General features: G+C 40.2%; 1 protein-coding gene across 14 annotated transcripts in view; it reads left to right on the top strand.

Annotated features, from left to right (window-relative positions):
* Positions 1-22,314, top strand: part of LOC106879092 (alpha- and gamma-adaptin-binding protein p34) — a 209,338-nt gene that overhangs the window by 77,258 nt on the left and 109,766 nt on the right. For 10 of the 14 annotated variants that reach the window (XR_008265306.2, XR_008265305.2, XR_016243829.1 and 7 more), the window contains exons 4-5: positions 5,194-5,280; positions 14,273-14,350. Coding sequence is in view for 7 of the 14 variants with exons in the window: in XM_052972138.2 (XP_052828098.1) it covers positions 5,194-5,280; positions 14,273-14,350 (165 nt within the window). In the remaining 7 variants the exon portion in view is untranslated. The remainder of the gene's footprint in view (positions 1-5,193; positions 5,281-14,272; positions 14,351-22,314) is intronic. The other 4 variants (XR_016243832.1, XM_089360925.1, XM_089360926.1 and 1 more) reach the window with 1 other exon arrangement.

The raw sequence follows: 22,314 nt of genomic DNA, 5'->3' as shown, positions 1-22,314 counted from the left end.
AAAGAAACTAGCAATACAAACTACATGGCAATAAGCACAAAAAAAACAAAGATTTTATGAATTACATAAAAACACACACCAATATAGCAAAGACAAATTTTGTTGCACCCACAATCTCACTACCTACACACATACAAATCGTTCAAACGACACAAAACACATACATGCCTAAAAACCAAATTTCCACTGGAAATCAGGGATTTTCAATGGAACATCACCAAGAGAGTACTTGGTGATTTACTGGTGGAAACACTCCAATCCAACAGGAGGAATGGACAAACTGCCCCTCCAAACAAAACCAAGTAAGTTTTCTTTTTCTTTCCTTTTCTTTTTCCAACATGGTTGGGCACAAAATAAGCACATGGCCTGGGGTCACACTGGAAGTGAGGTCATCTGTTCAACGACCTCAGGGCACTGAATGCCGATGTAGTGGCTATTAGTAAAACCAGAATTTGTGACTCACAGGACATCTAATCCATTTTCAGTAACTATGTGGTGTACATATCTGCAAGTTGTCCAGGAGCAGGAGGTAGAGTCGCTGTGATAGTTTGTAAAGATGTGGATCTTGCAATATGGACAATTTTCCTGGATCCGGAAGGTAAGTTGGTAGTGCTGGATATGACTGTCAGTGAAGGACACACTTTCAGGCCAGTTACCATCTATACCCCAACAGGGGCAGGGCAACCAGATTTCTTCAGGTGTTTGTAAACTTTTCTGGGGATGTCCTGCTCTTTAGTGTTAGTGGGAGATTGGAATGATGTCTTAGATGTACAGTGGGACTGCGTGGCTTTAGCAGACAGAAGAAGCGGGTGCAAAAGCCTCACAAACCTGCTCAGATGATTCCAACTGTCTGTCAGGTATTGATTGGATTTCCCTGATATGCCAGTGTGGACCTGGTCAAACTACACCAGGTTATCCAGATTGTATTTAGATAGAGTATTCTGAAGAGCAACTGATAAGGATAGCATAGGTTGTCCATAATTCAAAGTAGACACAGACCACAAATTGATGATCTGTACAGTTAACTTAGATAAGCTTCATAGACAGGAGCCCGGTTACTGGAGCTGAACACATCATTGCTGGCACACAAAGATTTCAGAGACCAGATTAGTGGACTAGATAAGTGGATGTTGATGGGGACAATCATCAACAATAAATGGTGGTCCACCTTGGAAAGGATGATGAGAATAGAATCAATAAGGTTTAGCAAAGGACTAGCAGTAGAAAGAAACAGTAGAGGCAAGGATAATGAGAAAGTATGATGAGGCTTTTAAAAAACACATCACAACCAATGTGCTCACAGCAAGATTGACATGCAACCAATTCTTCAACACGAAACACAAAGATTTCATTGTCAGAGCTAAGGTGTATGCTCTTAGACATGAAGGGATAAACTCCATTCAATGGGCCTGAATAGCCAAGGCACGGCATGACAGTAAATCTATGGTCCAATCCTTACTGGCTCACAACAACTAAAGTAGATGTGGGAGGCTTTTCAGCAGCACTTCACTCAAATATTCAGGAATAGTGGTGAGCCAGATCACAGGATGGACTTCACTTCCCACCATGGCAGACTGCCATGGCTCTCAGCATCAGAGGCGGAGTGCTGCAAAAGGTCAATAACAGCCTTTGAAATATGAGAAGCAATGGTTAGCTGCATGAGGGGTAAATTGCCTGGTTTGGATGGTCTTCCCTACGAGCTTTACGCTTACATGCCAGACTTGTTCGGTGATTTCTTAGCGAACATTTACTGCAACTGGCAACAGAATAGGAGAATTCCAACTTTTGTGAGCTGAGGAGCAGTGGCATTGCTGAGAAAAAATCTGAACAAGGGGTACTGTATAGATAACGTTAGGCCCATAACTCTGCTGAATGCAAAATTCCAAATTTTGGCCAAGGTATTAGCTACAAGGTTGGCACTTGTCGGTGATCTGGGAGGGGAGACACAGACCTGCACATCCCATAAAGATCCACCTCATGCAATACATCATAGTGAAAGTGGCTAAAAAAACCTGGCACAGGTGGGGTCCTGATCAATTTAGATCAGTCTAAAGCTTTTGATGGGGTCAACCATCTATACTTAGTGGTAGTCGTCGAGGCAACCAGTTTTGGGCCTGTATTCAGAGCTGGATCACTTCAATGCACAGCGACATCTGTTCAATGGTCTGAGTGAATGGTCATGTCTCAGAACCATTCAACATCATGTGCTCAGTTTGCCAAGGCTTCCCCCTTTTCCCCCTCTTGTCCCTCTTGTATATACTGACTCTCGAGCCACTACTACATAAGATGGAGACATTGAGGGGCATCCTGCATGACCTAGGATGTGAGAGATGTGTGTTGGCATATGCTGATGACATCAACATAGTGGTGTCAGAAAATAAACACATCAAAATGATTGGCACCACTCTCAGGGACTATGAGGTGGACCAGGAGCAAACATTAACCAGGAAAAGTCAGTGGGTTTACGCCTCAGCACCTGGAGAAGCAAGCCCCTCCTGTCCATCTGTGTCGTTGAGCACTGGATAGACAGACTGGTTAAATTGCTTTGGGTCTAGTTTGGTCCAGACCTCCAGATGGACAAAAACTGGGATGAGGTAATGAGCAGAGTGACTACTCTCACCCAGAAATGGGCCGAGAGGAAGCTACCTCTGAAAGGTCGGGCAGAGATGGCTAACATGTACGTACATCACGTCTGTCATCTACTACCACTTGACCATCATTGTGGAAAAGACGCATCCTGGTGGTCAGGCAGTCTATCTGCTGTCAACACCCACTGCATGGTGGACTGGGAATGCCATGGTTGATGATGCACAAATATGCGCTAAGGCTACATCTTCAGTGCTTCTTTGATGGTGAACAAGTGTGGTCGCCATTCACCAGACATATTTCCCCAGCTGGTCTCAATAATGGAGCTGCAGTCCTGGGTCAAAAAGAGACTGAGAGAAGGCATTTGGAAAGTGGAATGTCTTCAAGTGCTCCCAGCCCTCAGCCACTTGGACATTGTGATAGGTGAAAACATCCACTTTAGCTTTCTATAGAGGATTAGTGGAAAGAAAGTATGATGACATTGTTGGGGAGACCCTTGGCTGCCAAAGATCAGTTTGCCACTCTTTTCCAGGGAATATTTGGCCCAGGAACAATGAATAACTTCTAAAAATCTCTGGCCTAGCAGTGCTACCAGGGAGTGTTGCCTGTTCAAGATAAATTATACAAGCACAGAAATGCTGTCAGTCAAGCATGTCCAAGATGTGTGCAGGATAGCAAAACCATCTTGCATGCACTTGTCCAGTGCCTGAGCATTGCTGACCTGTGGGTTTATGTCGAACACCTGCTATCATGTGTGGGACATATCTGGCTGTCAGCTGAATCCATTGTGAAGATTGTCCCACTTCCTTCGTTTAACCGGGAAGGGCAGGCTGTCTTTATATGCCTGTTGCCATGGTGGACAAGACTAAGGGGACTGAAGACAAACACTTTTCTTTTTGGTCAATCCCTGATCAACTTCTTCAAGTTTCACTTGAAGAGGAAAATAAGGGTAGAGAGGGAAGTGTTGCCTTCTAGCCAGTTTGCTGAAAGGTGGATGAGAATGGCGAGGTAGAAGTGAATAGGCCTGTCCTGAGCATCCATCTGTAATTGGAGAAAAAGAAATGAGAACAATCACCTGCCCCAGAAGTCTGGGCACCTATGGTTTTATAGGGTTTTTCCATGAGCTGCCCTCAAAGTCTCCTCCCTATTGAGGATTATATGAGGGGAAGTCAAAAATTATCTGCACTTTTGCTATAACATATCTTTATTATTGTCACACTGCCTTCTGCGCATAAGTGCTTATAGTTGGTTTGAGCTTGATTATGCCATTTTTCTTTATGGCTTTATAATGTAAGTAAAGCCATGCCACTAGTAATGTTCACCAAAGAAGGACAAAGAGCAGTGATCCGATTTCTCTGGTCAGAAGGTGTGTCAGGTGCTGAAATTCATTGGAGGCTTTTAGCACAGTACAAGGACAGTGTACTACCACGTAGAAGTGTGTATGAGTGGATCAAGAAGTTTAAAAGTGGCCGGACAAGCATGACACACGAAGAGGGAGCAGGACACTCGTCAACTTCCACCACTGACAAAAAGGTTCAGCAAGCTTGACAGATGGTAATGGCAAACCGGAAAATTATCATTGATGAGGTAGCTCATTCTCTGCAGATTAGTCATAGTTCTGCCTATCAAATCATCCATGATGAGCTCGGCTTCCATAAAGTCTATGCAAGATGGGCGCCAAGAGAGCTTACTTCAGAGCACAAATGCAAATGTCTTGAGGTCTGCCAACACTTACTCAATCGCAACAACAATGAGGGCAAGGAATTTTTGAGCAGAATAGTCACAGGAGATGAAATGTAGGTCCATCATTATGAGGCAGAATCCAAAAGACAGAGTAAGGAATGAAAACATCCTGGCTTGCCAGCGACAAAGAAATTCAAGACTCAGTCTTCTGCAGGAAAGGTGACGCTAATCTTTTTTGGGGACTCAAAAGGGCCTATACTGGAAGATTACCTGGAAAAGGGGTGTACAATCAACAGTGCAAAATACAGTGCTTTGCTGGCAACAAACTGAAGCCAGCAATTCACACCAAATGCCCAAACCTGTTGTCGAAGAAAGTTTTGTTGTTGCATGATTATGCATACCCCTATGCGGCTGCCTAGACCAGTTAAGCCATTAACCAATTGGGTTTTGAGGTGTTGGAACACCCTTCCTACAGCTTGGATCTTGCTCCTTCCGCCTATCATATCCTTGGATCATTCAAAGATGGTTTATGAGGTCGTCAATTTACTACGGATGAAAATGTAAAGGAAGCAGTGCATAAATGGTTGCACAACCAACCGAAAACCCTCTTGGAGGGAATACACAAGCTTGTGGACCACTGGACCAAGTGCATCAAAAAGGAAGGAAACTATATAGAAAAATTATGTACTTGTTTATCCACTGCTTTTGTGTAAATACATTGAAAAACAAGAGTGCGTATAATTTTTGACTCTCCTTTGTACATTGTTAATTTTTTTTTTGCCATTTTAAAACTTGTTTACATGCAAAATCCTCACAACAACAACACATACACACACACACCTTTGTTTTGTCCTGTACTGTCCATAATGTTTTTCTTAATGTGGTCAATAAAGAAATTATTATTATTATTATTATTATTTTCAGCTGTCCCTCGAATGACAGTTTTAAAATGGTGTGTAGAGAATGCAATGGAACTAGTGGAATTGAAACCTGACTTAAATGAAGAAGAAGGTTTGTTTTTACTTCAATAAATTGTCTTAAAACTTCATTTTTAGTATACTGATTACTTTCACTTTTCCAAAGGATTGACATCAAATTATTTATTTATTTATTTATTTTTGAACAGCTATGTGAAAAGATTAGTTTATACCGTTTAAGTCAAATCTTTTTTAATAAATCTTTTTTCTACAAACAGTTATCTTTTATTTTACACAAATTAAATTATCATTGTCTTCCTCACCAATCCTCTGGCTACTTTTTCTTTTGTTTGTGTTGTCAGCTCATATAGGTATATCTGAGAAATGAAAAGTATAGTGTGATTTTGTCATTTTTGTTTCTATGTAGCAAATGTCACATGCATATGTGTGTATTTGTTGAGTAGAGTTCAGACAACAAGATTGTCATTCATAAACAACTATAGGTTGCACAGGTTCCCTTTATATGTTGAAGAGAATGTCTTGGTGATGAACTAACATTTATTTGAGCATCAGACAGAATGCTTTACAGTACTTGTTCTGGCTCTCTCTGCTCTAATGTCAAATATGACTGTGGTCAACTTCATTTTTCATCCTTTTGGGATTGATAAGGTAGCAGTTTAAGGTGGTAGATTGGCAGACTTGTTAGGACATCAGATGAGATGCCCTGTAATATCTGTTTTGGCTCTTTTCAAGTTCAAATTCCATCTTGGTGCTGATGGATTGGGCCAATCACCTAACACTGGAAGTACCTCATCCAATCCACAACTGATTAGTGTGAACAGCTGAGTGGAGGGATGATCAGTTTCACTAAAAAGATTAAATCATGGAGGCTTCTTATCAATTTCTTTTCTCTACTGATGTTGAATGAGCAATTCTACTTAACATCAGTTTTCTATAACTCTCAGTTCATAACCTCCTGTCATCTTTTGTATTTCATCCATCTTTATTATTTCACTATATTTTCCTCTCTTACATGTACCAACCAATTCTTCAAATATAGTCACTTAATGCAACTTAACTCAGCTCTTTCTTTCAAATACATAGTGCTCATTTAGTAGCTTACAGATCTTCATTAATTTCTAGATATCTTATCCCTTCACCTTCATTGATAAGTTGTTTATGAGTGACAGTTCTGTTATTTGAATGTAGATTAACCACTCACTCTTTTAATTGTTCATATATACATGGCTTGACATAAACAGAGTAAAAAGCAGTCAACATCACCATTAAATGCTACCATTAACATTTGAACTAGTTCAGTATGTGTTTGACTGTTTGCACTGTTAATCACACCAGGCACACTGAGCTTCAGTTCTATTTCATCTGTTTGTACCTACTCTTAATACCTTCATTTCTCCTTCTCAAACTCCCACAGATCAATTAGTTTTATACACAAATGGCATCACACTGAATCCAGGTACTGCTGCTGAACTACACTGACTCTAAATCATATACAAATCTGACACCACAACAAAATTAAAATAACACCTTCCAAATACAGCTAGCCTTCTCGTTCATTCCTGTTTTCTCCTTCTAGTGTTGTCCTCAGTACACTCTATTAATGAATTGCTATCTGAATGCTGCTTGGCCTTTGGTCTCTTGATCGTCTCTAATGAAGTCCCATTATAAAATGATTTAGAGGATGCCTCTAATCATTCCTTTTTTATAAGTGATAGATACATCACACCTCTTGGTTTAACTCTACCACCTGCCCCATAAGTGCCTTTAACAGAGTTGGTTCCATTATAAGCATTTATACCAGGCTTCTGGCAAGGGTTTTTGTGACCTGTCAATGTACTGTCACCCATTATACTTCTCCAAAAACCAGAACTAAAATCACTGGTTAATTCTCCCTGCTCTTATCTAATATATGTAGATTTCAGTTCAATCTTAACTCCATGCATCACCTTTTACTAACATGAAAACCCCACATCCTATTTCATTGTGAAACATGAATCTCAAATTCTATCAATATGTTATCAGGGTACATTCTATTCTCAAACATTACTCAGACAGATGGTGTTTGTGCATTTATAAATTCCACCTGCCCCACCAGTCACTACTCTAACCTGAATATTAGCCACAAACACTTCCAGTTACTCTGGTTCACAGTCTCCTTTCTTCACTCTTCAAAATACACCTTCCACCACTATCTAAAATCCTCATCCACCTCCAACTCTCAACTGTATCTCTTGTTTTGAGGACATATAATTCAATTGAACCCTTTCCATCTTTGGTAACTTCAATGTTCACAACTCATTTCATACTGATGCTGCAGAAAGTGAATCTTTTGCAATTGTCTCCTCTCTGTACTCTACATCAGTTTTGTTTTATCCCCCACATGGGTCTCTGGCCAAAACACAGATACTTTAAACACTCCTGATCCAAACTGAATCTTTATCAGATATTAACTGCCCTTAAGCCTATTTGGTTGCACACTACTACATTATCATAACTACCCAATACATCAAAATATTAAACAACACCCCCAGTGTAATATGGAAATCTAAATTCTCAGAGAAATTGGGAAAGGAACTTCTCCAGTACAATATGTTACTTTATGGCTCTTCCACCTGGACACTAACCAGTAGTTTTGAAACTATACTCGGTTGGTACCTATAAATGTACAAAAGGGGACAATAGGACATTTGCATGCTGATGGTTTGATACAACTGACTAGACACTGAACCTACTTTGGCAGTGGCTTTTTTGGTGACTGTACTTTTTGGCACTGGAGGCCAACACACACACACTAACACAGAGAAATATATACAGAGCAAAAGACAGAGATCACAATTTATTAATTGAACCTAGTTGAATTTCCCTTTCATCATTCACATAAGGAGAAATATGCTCACACTCATAAAGAGAGAATAAAATGTACTAAATGACCCTGATTGCTACAGACATGTCCTCTCTCCATATGACATTAAGAAAAAATATGCACACATACACATAATCAAGTTTTTGGTGTGGTTCATATTGAACTTATAAATGTTCATATTGTGCATCTCTCCCTTTCTGTATTTTATGTAGCCCATCTCTTAATTTCTTTATCATTGGACATTGAATACTAAGTTCATATTGTAATTAATAATGGGCTGCTTTTGAATGATTGTTTGTTCAATCTTCCCTGTTTAAAGTTCTTAGGTAAAGTTTCCATTTTACAAGGAGACAAAACATCTGATGTCAAGTTTTATTAAGTTCAGCATTGAATCAATGACATCAAATAGGCAAAGCCAATACTGCTGTGCCAAAATTCCTTATACCCCTAAATGTATGCTTCATTCTTTTTTGAATGTGTTCTGAAAAGAACACCCCCACCAGATAAAGATTGTTCAAGAAGCTTCTAAAAGTATCAGAGACTATTAGAGAAAAAAAGTTCATTTAGTTAGATACTGTTGGAGAAGTGTGAATAAGGCTGATTAGTAATGCCTTACTTTGAGCACTTGAAAATGGTTATAGTCCCTGGAAAGATATAGATTTCATTGAAAGTGTTGTGGCGAGAGTCATTGACACCCTTGGCAGATTGGAGAATGGACTAGCCAAACTCTTATAAAGAGTAGAGGTCGGTAGTAGTCAAGAGAGTGTTTTGGTAGTCTCACAAAGTACATCGTGTGAACACATTGATTAAACCTCCGCTACGTAATTTATTGATACCAACCTGTGGAAGGATATAAAAGAAAGGGACTGTTACATATCACGTAAGATGAAGGATCAATCATGTGAATCTTATTCAGCTCACCCCAGTGATGATGTCGATGTTAATAACATCAATTTCAGCACTCTCTACAGAGACTACCCCTTCCCCCAGACCTAGCAAATAAAAGATATAATGAAGAAACCAAAGCAATGCATAAACATACTCTCAGCAATCACAGGAACAATATTTGGTTGACAAAAAAGAACAACAACAATGACAACAAAGCAGTTTACTATGCATCATACACATGCACAAACCCTACTCACAGACCACCTACACAAAGTATCAAAAATACTAAAAATGAAAGACCATCAAGACATGTGAGATGTGCAGTTTATTGTCATAGAAAATTTCAAACTCCAAAAATCCCTTTCACACCTCAAACATCTAGTCACATACAGCACCACAGCACTATTGCTACAATATCCTAAAAGCACTACCTATCTTTCATTTAACCCAGACAATCATAAGAAACACATTCACACAGAAATAGCTACTACAATGCTGGGGAGCACACTACCAACATTAAATGCAGAGAAACTATTATACTCTGACCAAATTTGTCTTGTCCAATTCTGCTTTGACTGTTATCAGAATCTACTGGTATACAGGAATTGACTGGGTAGAGAAGAGCTTAGTATGTTTTGTATTATTTCTATAGTTTGAAATAATACTGTCTGAAGACAGAGATTTAATAGCCACTTAATTTCACTTTAATATCTTTACTAGTAGTACTAGTAATACAGACCATAATTTTGGCAGATTCATGTATATCTTCTAAAGTTCTAATGATCTGAAATTTATACTTAGCTTCTTCATACCCATCGGACTTCAATAATCACCTCTAAGATTATCATCATTTTATTTAACATATTTCTCCATGTTTGAATAAATTAAATGAATTTATGTCTCTACTTACAATCCATTTCTGGACCCTGTTCTACACCTACCTTGTATTTTGAGATGCTCCAGCATTTCATCACCACTTCTGTCTTCTTTTCAGCTTTCCAGCTACTCCCACCCACCCTTATATAATATGGGATAGCCTTGTATCTCAATCAGGCTTGCCAAACCTGGTACTATTGTACCAAATTTGGTACTTTTGGTGTGCAGTAATACTTTTGGTACTACACTACAATAATTTGGTACCTTTTCAAATTTTTTTGCTTTATGTAAAAAATAAGTTTACAGCGTATTTAAGTGAACAATATAACGATAAATACATTACATTACTATTGGACTAACTATTTTGTATCAAAATATATTTTGTGACACTTTATAACAAGACAGTTTATAGCTAATTGGTAGCTAGTTGGTATAGAATGTGTTCAATACATGTATCGTACATGCCATCTAGTATCGCTGGCTTGCTGCCTCTAATGCCAGTCAGTAGCATGTTTTATACGTAAGTGACAAGTGTTTCCTTACTATCTTGTTAAACTTTATCAATTATGAGCGATTAATAACCCTCATGATGAGCAAGAATACAAAAGATAAAAGCAGTGATGAAATTGACTTAGGTTTAACTCCACCAAGAAAAGAATTAAACAATATAATCATAAATTATTGAACAAACTTTTATTGGATTCTTGATTTTCATCAATTAAAACAAATATCAAGAGAGTATACTGTAAATTTTGTCATGAAATTCAAGGCAGTGTAACTCATCTGGAGAGGCACAGAAAAACAGATAAACATATTAAAAATGTTAATTCAGAAATTAAAAGCGGAAAGCTGACTGACTTGCTGCAGCATACAACTTCTGTTCATATTACAAACATAGCAACTGTGGAACTTAAGCTTTGTTCCTTCATTGTAGAACACATCTTACCAGTGAGGCTTATGGATCATTTGCCAATTCATAATGTATGTCCTGATTCCAAAATAGTTAAAGATATAAAATGTGAAAGAACCAAAGATGCTCAAATACATAAAAATGTTTTAGGTCCTTATTACTTTAAAAACCTCATTAAACAGTTAAAAGAGTGCAAGTTTTCATTAATTGTTGAAACTACTGATGTAAGTACAAAAAAACAGCTTGTTCCGTTAGCTAGATTTTATGATTGTAGCACTCAAAAAAAATTATTGATAGTTATTTAATTCTTTTGTAAGCCAAGGATTACTCTGATAATGAAATTTTTTCCTCTATTGAAAGATTCTTCACCTTGCATGATATTCCTTTTGAAAATTTGATAGGATTTGCTAGTGCAATGATGGGACAGAAGGGAGGTGTACAGGCATTACTGAAGAACAAAGTTCCCTCTCTCAGGGTTGTGTCTGTCACTCTATGCATATCTGTGCATCAAAGGCATGTTCAGAATTACCTTCATGTTTAGATCTTGTTAAAAGCCCAAAGAAACTGCAGGATTATGAAGAATTTCAGGCATTTACTCAAGCAGATCCTCATAAATTATTACATGTAAATTGTACAAGGTGGCTATCTTTAGAACAAGTTTTCAAAAGAATACTAGAACAGTGGCTTGCTCTAGTGTTATTTTATTGAAGATAACAAGTGCTGAACTCATTAACAAATCCAATCACAGAGATACATTATGCATTTTTAGCATATATTTTACCAGATATTATTAAATTGAACTTAGATTTCCAATCAGAAAGCTATAGAATGCACAAATTGTACAAATTTATCGCATGTACTGTTAAATGAATACTTGGCAATTTTATTATAAAAGAAATTATGAAAAATAAAGAACTACATGAAATTAACATCAGTGATCCATCTGTTTAGCTTCCCATAACTGAAATTTACAGAGGAGCAAAAGTTGAAAGCATTTGCATAAAAGCTTCGTCTATTAGTACAACTGAATTGAAACAGTTTCATGTGAAAACATTAAGTTCTTATTTGCGCCTTGTAAAAGAATTTTTTCAGTGCTTCTTTGCACATGATTTTTTCCGTAATCAGAAGCTTCTAGAGGCACTAGACCTAGTTAGTATTCGTGATTACAATAGTCCAAGTTCAATTGTTCCTCTGGCATGCAAATTTCTAAATATTGTTCAGGAGAGTCAGATTCAAGCTCTGAGTAAAGAAAGGAGATAACTTCAAAATAACAATGACATAACTGAAGCTACCAAACCAGAAGATTATAGGGATAAAATTTCTTAGGAAAAATCTGGAGATGAAGCTTGTTATGCAGTCTTATCATGCTTTATGTTTCAGCTCCTACCATTACCACATTCTTCAGCTGCAGCTGAGAGAATATTTTCAGTCCTAAATAACATTAAATTCAAGAATAGGTCTAAACTGCATGCCCAAACAATCAATGCTCTACTGCATTCAAAAAGTCTTCTTCATGATGTAAACTGCACAACTTATACACCTGATGCAGAGCTTTGTGCTAAAATAAAAGAAGGACAAGGACATTGGTACAAAGATGAACCTCACTCTATTGATGATGCAACCTTCTAATTATAAAGTAAGTACATTAAATATGTGTAGGTCACTTTAAAATAAAGCCCTGTATATTATAAATAATACATATTATGCATTTCAGTTGATTTATAGGCAAAATATTATAAATTAAAATTTTGGTACTTTTTGAGCAAAATTTGGTACTTTTTGTTTTTTTGCTAAATCTAGTACTTTCATCAAAATACATTTGGCAAGCCTGATCTCAATTGCAAGATACCTAGGCTTGTTCTTCCGTCACACTCTAGCCTCCTAACACCTGGCATAGACCCATTGCCCTCCTCCCCATCTCAAATACTACCCACCCACCCCCATTTAGTTGGAGAGGCTTTTTCCTTTTCCCTTTTATTTTCTTTCTTTGCTTTGCAAGTTACTTGGCAATGTCACTAGAGCTCATGGTATGAAAAATGCACTCCATACACTGTAAAGTACTTGGCATTAGGAAAGCTGTCCAGCCTTAGAAACATGCCAAAGCTGACAGTATTCAATGTAGCCTTGCAACTTGCTGGATCCTGTCAAACCATACAATCCATGCCATCATGGAAAGTGGACATTAGATGATGACAAGAATGATGATGAAGCACATATGCAAGAATATGTACTTCTACTTTCTTCTATAAAGTGAAAGACCACTGCTATTTACTGTCTTCATATTGCAGCTTAATATCCTTTAATATTCTCTTTTGCAATATTAGCATTCTTTGGTCTATATAATACAGTATTGTTTATATTAGAGCTTTATACATAAATTAAACTAAATTTTATTGAATAGCTAAACTTTTCATCAGCCTTAGTGCCAGGTAATTAAACTGTAATGATCTCATCGTTTTCTCCAATCAAATATATGCTCAGCTAATTCTGACCTGTTAGTATTGATATTTTACAAAACTCTTTCACTAACCTGACTAAAGGTTCTTAATTCAGATTTATAATTTTTTTACATATATTATTTCATAATAAGTTAGTAATTTTTAATTTTAAGAGCTACCCTGATATACAGTATCTGGCAACCAGTATATAGGCTATGGCTTCATCATCATGCAGCAATTGACCTATCATGAAAAGATTCCAGTCATGACCATCCCATCTTTATAGGAGTCTATAGAACTACATTTTCTGAAGCTTCATTTGCTTTTTTAAATGGTTGTGTGTGATTTGAGGGAGACTTAGCTGTTACTTCTAGCAAGTTTTCAGGCAAGATCTTAATCATTGTTCAGTTTAATTTGTCAGAAAATAGACACCTGGCTTTCCACAGAAAATTACTGTTATGTACTAGATTCCTCTCCATTGTAAAAATGATCTCATCTACTTACATTCAGAAACTGATCAATGGACCTTTCATCATCATCACCATCATTTAATGTCCACCTTCAATGCTAGCATGGGTGGGATGGTTTCACAAGAGCCAGCCAGGCAGAAGTCTGTATCAGACTTCTGTGACTGTTTTGGCTAGATTTTTTACTGCTGAAAGCCCTTCCTAACACCAACCACTCAGCAGAGTGGACATGGCACGAGCATAGGCAAGGTTAGTTTTGGTAGAGCTTTTACAGCTGGATGCCTTTCCAAACACCAACCACTTTACAGTGTGGACTGGGTGCTTTTAAGTGGTACCTTCACTGACAGGGTTACCAAGTACTTGTAAGACAAAAAAAAAAACTTTCAAGAGTGGAGGGGGCATTGGAGGAGGTGATCTTGTGTCGAATGATGAAAGGCTAGAGTGAGACAGAGAGACAGAAATTGGTGTCTTGCTGTAGAGGAAGTACGAGGTTACTTGGCTGAGGAGAGAGATCAGGAATATGTAAAATGATTAGCTTTTCCATGAGCTGATATGTAAAAATATGTATTGTTTACATTTCCACATCATTTGTATTGCATTAATAATACTTTATTCTCTTCCAGACTTCCAAGAGTCATATGGAATAAGCAGAATAATACAAGCTCTGCATGCTCACACATGGCCAAACCTAGTGATGAAACGTAAGGCATTTTACTTTTTGTTTCTAGTATAACCACTAAATATTTTATATAGTTCCCCTAGTATTCTCTCACTCTTCTCACCTTCACAAACTTAGAGCCACCACAATCAATGAAAAGTAGATTGTTGAACTGCTAGAGTGGAGGCATGTAGACATGTGCTATGTGCAAGAAGTTCAGTGGGAAGAAACCTCAGCTAGACTGCTTGTGGGCAAAGAAAGTAGATAGAAATTCTTCTGGATGGGGAGTAGCAGTAGGGTGGGTAGTGTAGGTATACTTTTGGCAGAGAAATGGGTAGATAAGGTGATCAAAATAGTCAGGGTATGTGTGGTAGGATTATTAAACTAACAGTGGCATTTCTCTCTACTTATACTCCACACTCTGGACTGGCAGATGAACAGGATCATTTCTATGAGTCCCTTTTGCAGATATCTTGACGATGAGAGACAATGACCTTATTATCATGGCTGATGATGTCACCAGGCATGTTGACAGCACTCCAATGGATTTCATGGCATGCATGTCAGTTACAGTTTTGGTGATAGAAATGAGGAGGGAACAAGGTTGCTTGAGTTCTGTGTTGCAAGTGACTTGTTGATGTGCAACACTAACTTCAGGAAACAGGGCACACAAGCCAGATTGACTCCATTCTCCCCAGAAACTAGAATAAACAGATACTTGTAAATGTGAAGTCCTTCACAACTCAACATAGGTTAATGGTGAGTGACTTCAGACTTAGGACTAGATGGACTAGAGATGCAAACCAGATTGTAAAAATAAAGTATGGAAGCTTAAAGATACATTAAGCAAGCAGAATTTAGAAATGTTCTAATTAAAACATCTGTTAAGAAATAGTGATGTTTAACAGAGAGGACAGCTGGAAGCATGTAGGAGACAACCTACAGAAGGCTACACATCAAATCTGTAACAAATACAAAATTTCAACAAGATCAGGGGCAAAATAGTGATAGAACAATGAGATAGACAGGACTATAAAAGTGCAAAGTCAGGGTTGGAAAGACTAGAACAACAGAGGCAGCAAAGAGCTATATCAAGTCGCTTGAGGGGAATCTAGGTGACAGGTCAATTTAGCAAGGACAGAAGCAGAAAGGAAGAGGCTTGCCTATGTCTTACAACATGAGGATCAGATATGCAATATTTTCGGATTGCTAGAATCGAGATGTTGTGGATGATAAAAGTGTATGGGTGGATAATGGTATGCTTGCATTTAGTCATTCTGAAAAGAGTTGTAGAAGTGCTATTCTGAAAGGTTATTAAATGTGAAGAATGCATGGATAAAAGGGAGTCTTCCCAATATGGACCTAACAAAGGGAACTAACTTTCCTAGTTGACAGTAGTATGATAGATAAGGTCATTGAGGATATGGAGACAGAGAAAACCCCTACTCCATTAGAAACTACTACAGAGATTTAAAATATCTGGAGGAGTAGTTTTGCCAGTATCAGCTGACTGGCCTTCGTACTGGTGGCACGTAAAAGCACCCACTACACTCTCGGAGTGGTTGGCGTTAGGAAGGGCATCCAGCTGTAGAAACTCTGCCAAATCAGATTGGAGCCTGGTGTAGCCTTCGGGCTCCACCAGTCCTCAGTCAAATCGTCCAACTCAGGCTAGCATGGAAGGCAGACATTAAACGATGATGATGATGATAATGATGATTAATCAGGTTATTCAAGCAAAGTGTCATCTCCAATGACTGGTGTGCCAGTATTGTCAACTGCTACAAGGGTAAATAGGGGTGCCTTAGATTAGACAGAAGTAATTACAGAGGTAACAAATTGCTGAATCAGGTCATGAAAGTTACAGAGAGAGTTATAGCCCAATTAGGAGAATTAGACTAGATGAGATGCAGTTTGGTTTGGTTTGGTGTTGGGGAGAAGTACTCCTGATGCTATCTTCTGAGACAACTACATGAGAAGTAATTTGCTTAGAGTAAACCATTGTACTTAGCATTCATTGATCTGGCAAAAGCCATCAACAGAGTTCCTATATATGATATAGTGGTCTCTAAGGAAGCCAAGGGTAGACAAACAGTTTGTGAAAGCCATACAAACCATGTACAGGAACACTGTCAGTATGGTGAAAGTTAGCCATGAGTAGTGTGATGAATTTAGTGTACTGTTAGGTGTTCACCAGGGCTCAGTTCTTAGTCCCTTACTATTCATTATTTTCCATTAGGCCACCACAGAGGAATTTAAGACTTGCTGCCCCTAAGAACTACTATGTGCTGATGCTCTTGTACCCATAGTGGAATCTGTAAGAGAATTAGAAAAGAAATTTCAGATGTGGAAGCAAAACCTGAAATTAAAGGACCTTAAAGTTAATTTAGCAAAGACCAAAGTGCTAGTAAGCAGGAAAACAGACTGGGTTCTACAAGCTTCAAGTAAATGGCTTCATTCCATCTGTAGGAAAGGTGTAGGCAGGAATTTCATATGGTGTACTCAGTGCAAGCTATGGACACACAAGAAGTGCTGTGGAATCACAGGAAGGTTAGTGGAGAAAGCAGTGTTTGTGTGGGAGGATGCACAGGTGCCATAAAGACTAATGATACCTAAAATACCTGGGTAACCTAATTTGCTATTCTAAAAGTGTAGTTACTAGTACGGGATGGAGAAAGTTCAGAGAGCTATTGCCTCTGTTGACAACAAAAGGTCTCTCTCTAAGTGAAATGCAGATTGTATGGCACTTGTATATGAACAGTAATGGTAGTGAGCTGTGAGCCCTGAGTGTTTAGGACATGCAAAGACTAGAAAGGAATGAAACTAGTATGCGCCATTGGATGTGCAACTTCAGTGTACCTGTATAACAAAGTGCTCATGTATTCAGAGGAAAGTTAGGCATAAGAGGAATCAGATGTAGTGTGCAAGAGAGAAGACTGCACTAGTTTGACCTTGCATATTGTTGACAACAATTGCTTAAAGTGGCTGGAATTTGTGGAAAAGGGAAATCCAGGAAGACATTGAATAAAGTAGTGAATGCTGATCTCAAGATACTGAGCCTTATGGAGGAGGTGAGAAAAATCTGAAATAATTGGCAATTTGCTGTGCTCAAGAAAACCTGTCCATTGTGGTATAAAAAAAAATTACACGCTAAAACCACCTAGGTTATGCTTGTACATGCAGGGACCCTGATCCCCTCCTCGCTTTCTGTCCAGTCAAGCATTTTCTCCAATTCTCTTCCTGACACATATCACTCCTCTATCTATGGTACTACTTAGATAGAAATAATTACAGAGGTATCAAATTGTTGGATCAGGTGATAAAAGTCACGAAGAGGGTCAGAGACCAACTAATTAGGCAGAGAGTTAGTCAAGATGAGATGCAATTTGGCTTTGTGCCAGGGAGAAGCCCTACTGATCCTATATTTCTGGTAAGGCAGCTACAGGAGAAGTACCTAGCCAAAGATAAACCTCTGTACTTAGCTTTTGTTGTCAAGGAGAAAGCCTTTGACAGGGTCCCCTGATCCCTTATCTGGTGGTCAGTGCAGAAACTAGGGATAAATGAGTGGTTGGTGAGAGCTGTACAAGCCATGTAGAGGGATGCAGTCAGTAAGGTGAGGGTTGTCAATGAGTACAGCAATGAATTCAGAGTACAAGTAGGGGTTCACCAAGGATCAGCCCTCAGCCCCCTCTTGTTCATCATAGTCCTCCAGGCAATAACAGAGGAATTTAAGACATCTTTCGAGCGAGATCGTTGCCAGTGCCCCTGGACTGGCTCATGTGCGGGTGACACATGAAATGCACCATTTTGGGCGTTGCCGTTGCCAGTGCTGCCTGGCTGGCCTTTGTGGGATTTTCGATCGAGATCGTTGCCGGTGCCCCTGGACTGGCTCTTGTGTGGGTGACACATGAAATTTTTCGAGCGAGATCGTTGCCAGTGCCCCTGGACTGGCTCTTGTGCGGGTGACACATGAAATTTTTCGAGCGAGATCGTTGCCAGTGCCGCTGAACTGGCTCTTGTGCGGGGCCGTCATAGGATTTTCGAGCGAGATCGTTGCCAGTGCCCCTGGACTGGCTCTTGTGCGGGTGACACATGAAATTTTTTGAGCGAGATCGTTGCCGGTGCCCCTGGACTGGCTCTTGAGCGGGTGACACATGAAATGCACCATTTTGAGCGTGACTTGCCAGTGCCGCCTGGCTGGCCTTCGTGCGGGTGACACGTAAAAGCACCCACTACACTCTCTGAGTGGTTGGCATTAGGAAGGACATCCAGCTGTAGAAACTCTGCCAAATCAGATTGGAGCCTGGTGTAGCCATCTGGTTTCACCAGTCTTCAGTCAAATCGTCCAACCCATGCTAGCATGGAAAGCGGACGTTAAACGATGATGATGATGATGATGCCCCATGGAGCTCCTTTACGCTGATGACCTTGTTCTTATAGCTGAATCACTACCAGAACTAGAGAAGAAATTTCAGGTGTGGAGGCAAGGTCTAGAATTGAAGGGCCTTAGAGTTAACCTAGCAAAAACCAAAGTCTTAGTAAATAGCAAAGCAAACAAATCACATATCCCTTCAGGTAGATGGCCCTACTTGATCTGTAGGAAAGCCATAGGTAGAAATCCCATAAGATGTATCGCCTCGGTGAGGCCCAATGTTCAAGGGTTGTGCCTCACCACCTCATCTCACGTCTTCCTGGGCCTACCTCTTCCACAGGTTCCCTCAACTGCTAGGGTGCGACACTTTTTCACGCAGCTATTCTCATCCATTCTTGCCACATGACCATACCAGCGCAATCGTCTCTCTTGCACACCTCAACTGATGCTTCTTAGGTTCAATTTTTCTCTCAAGGTACTTACACTCTGTCAAGTATGCACACTGACATTACACATCCATCGGAGCATACTGGCTTCATTCCTTGCAAGCCTATGCATGTCCTCAACATTCACAGCCCATATTTCATTGCCATGAAGCATGGCTGTATGTACACATGCGTCATACAGTCTGCCTTTTACTCTGGGTGAGAGGCCCTTTGTCACCAGCAGAGGTAAGAGCTCTCTGAACTTTGCCCAAGCTATTCTTATTCTAGCAGCTACACTTTCAGTGCACCCTCCCCCACTACTAACTTGGTCACCTAGTTAGCGGAAGCTATCAGCTAAGTCTAGTTTTTCTCCCTGGAATGTGGCAGAAGTTGATTTCTGCACATTTTCAGTGTTTTTTGCTCCTGAACATCTGCCACATACAAAAACTAACTTCCTAGTTAACCTTCCTTTGATATTGCTGCACCTCTTCTGTGTCCATAGCTTGCACTGGGTACATCCTATAGAGTTTCTACCAACGCCTTTTCTACAGATCGAGCAGGGCCATCTACCTGAAGGGGTTTGTGTTTTGTCTACTTTCCTACTTATTAGGACTTTGGTTTTAGCTAGGATGACTCTAAGGCCCTTTGATTCTAGTCCTTGCTTCCACACCTGAAACTTCTCCTCTAGTTCTGATTGTGACTCAGCAATTAGTGCAAGGTCATCAGCATAGAGGAGCTCCCAGGGGCATCCTGTCATGAATTCTTGTTATCGCCTGGAGGACTATGATAAATAGGAGGGGGCTGAGGACTGAACCTTGGTTAATTCCTACCTCTACCCGGAATTCTTCACTGTACTCGTTGCTAACCCTCACCTTACTGACAGCGTCTCTGTACATGGCTTGCTCAGCTCTCACTAACCATTCTTCTATCCCTAGTTTCCTCATTGACCACCAGATAAGGGATCGGAGGACCCTGTCAAAGGCTTTCTCCATGTCAACGAAAGCCAGGTACAGAGGTTTATCCTTGGCTAGGTATTTCTCCTGCAGCTGTCTTACCAGAAATATAGCATCAGTGGTGCTTTTCCCTGGCACGAACCCAAACTGCATCTCATCTAAACTGACTCGCTCCCTAATTAGTTGGGCTATGACCCTCTCCGTGAGTTTCATTACCTGATCTAACAACTGATACCTCTGTAATTATTTGTATCTAAAGCGTCACCTTTACCTTTGTAGCAGTTGACTATGGTGCTGCTACACCAGTCATTGGGTATGACTCCTTCTTGTATCACCTGGTTAACAATACGGGTAACTAGGCTATAGCCTACACTACCAGATATTTTGAGTATCTCTGCAGTGATTCCTGATGGGCCGGGGGCTTTTCCTGTCTTCATACTCTTAATAGCTTTATCAACCATGGTGCTGTCAACTCGAATCACTGGTCCCTCTGTTGGGTTGACATTCGGCAGACTCTCTTCCTCCCATTCATTCTCTTTATTGAGCAACCTTTCGTAGTGGCGTCTCCAAACCTCCTTCTTTGCAGCCTCATTTAGTGCAAGTGTACCATCATCCACGCAAACACATTTCTCTCCCACGACATCACGATTCTCTCTCACACACTGTCTTGCAACACGAAATACCTGAAGTCTTTGGTCGTCACGGTGCAGAACATTGGCAAATTTTTCTTATCTACTTCCCCTCTGGCTAAATAAACCTGTCGCTTAGCTTCCCTTCTGGCAGTCTGATACAATTCCCTGCTACCACTGTTTTCCAGTCCTTCCAAGCCTGTTTCTTTTGTCTAATAGCCCTGTCAACAACATTGTTCCACCACACGTTATTTTGGGTCGAGAGGGGACTTTGCACCAGCCACAGATCTGGTCAGTGGCTTCATCAGGTTGTCCCGTAGAAACGTCCAGTTGTCTTCTACATCATGTGAAGCTACATTCCCTTCTATTTCATCAAAGGCTTCAAGTAATAAGTCTCTAAATTTCTGTCCATTCGCAGGATCTTTGAGCTTACAGACCCGTCTCCTCCAAGCTGGTCGTCTACTGGGCAACCAGTTCGCCCTGATCCTGAAGTTATTAACTACTAGTCTATGTTGCGGGGTACATTCTTCACCTGCAAAGGTTTTGGCATTTATGAGCAGCCATCTTTCTCTTTTTCTGGCAAGGATGTAGTCAATTTGGCTAATGTGTCTGCCAAAATGGTAGGTGACTAGGTGACTGGCAGGTTTCCTGAAGTTAGTATTGCAGACCATAAGGTCATTTGCATCACAGAACTCCAGCAGCCTGGTTCCCTCCTCATTGCAGGAACCAAAACCATAGCCTCCATGTACTCCATGGAAGGTCCCTGTCATTCGTCGATGAGGTAGTCTGCAAGAGGGTGTCATAAAATCGGTCTTTCTGTCCATTGGGTAGCCCCGGTTGAGGGGCATAGGCCGAGATAATGGTTGCTAACCCATGGTGAAGGACTAATCTAATCTTAAGTATTCTATCGCATACTCTGGCTACTTTGATTACCTTATCCACCCATTTCTCTGCAAGAAGTATACCCATGCCTCCGACCCCGTTTGTGTTCCCTGCCCAGAAAATGTTGTACCTGTGTTCTTTGCCTGTGAGGAACCTAGCGGAACCTCCTCTCCACCTTACTTCTTGGAGGTAGCAGATATCGACACGCCTCCGTTCAAGCATCTCAACAATCTCACCAGACCTACCTTTCAGTGTGCTGACGTTGAGAGTGCCAACCCTGAGGGTATGGGAGGTATGGGCCCGTGAGACCCTGGGGCAGGGAACAGCCGCTTCATGTACCTGAAAAGAGCTTGCATTTTGCAGAATTCATAAACAATCAGTAGCATTCATTTCAACCTGCATCCACTACACAATATTTTGCACTATATGTTCGCTACCTTACATAGGAGATAAACACTAAACGGGGGTGGGCGGTGGCGTGAGGCCATTAGAAGTGTTCATGGGAGATAGCCAGGGACTTACGGTACGGGTGGAGAGTATAGGAACTTCTGGTACTGGTGGAGTAAATAGGAACTTCCGGTACTGGTGAAGAAATTAGGAACTTCCGGTACTGGTGGAGGAAATAGGAACTTCCGGTACTGGTGGAGGAAATAGGAATTTCCGGTACTGGTGGAGGGGGTGGGAGGGCGGGTGCACCAGGATCGAGAGAGACAGAATAATGCAGAGGGTTAGGCCATTAACACGAGGGA

This window comes from Octopus bimaculoides, chromosome 12 (assembly GCF_046866305.1).
Source record: "Octopus bimaculoides isolate indiv1 chromosome 12, ASM4686630v1, whole genome shotgun sequence".
Taxonomy (NCBI): domain Eukaryota; kingdom Metazoa; phylum Mollusca; class Cephalopoda; order Octopoda; family Octopodidae; genus Octopus; species Octopus bimaculoides.
This window is presented reverse-complemented; position numbering and strand designations above follow the sequence as displayed.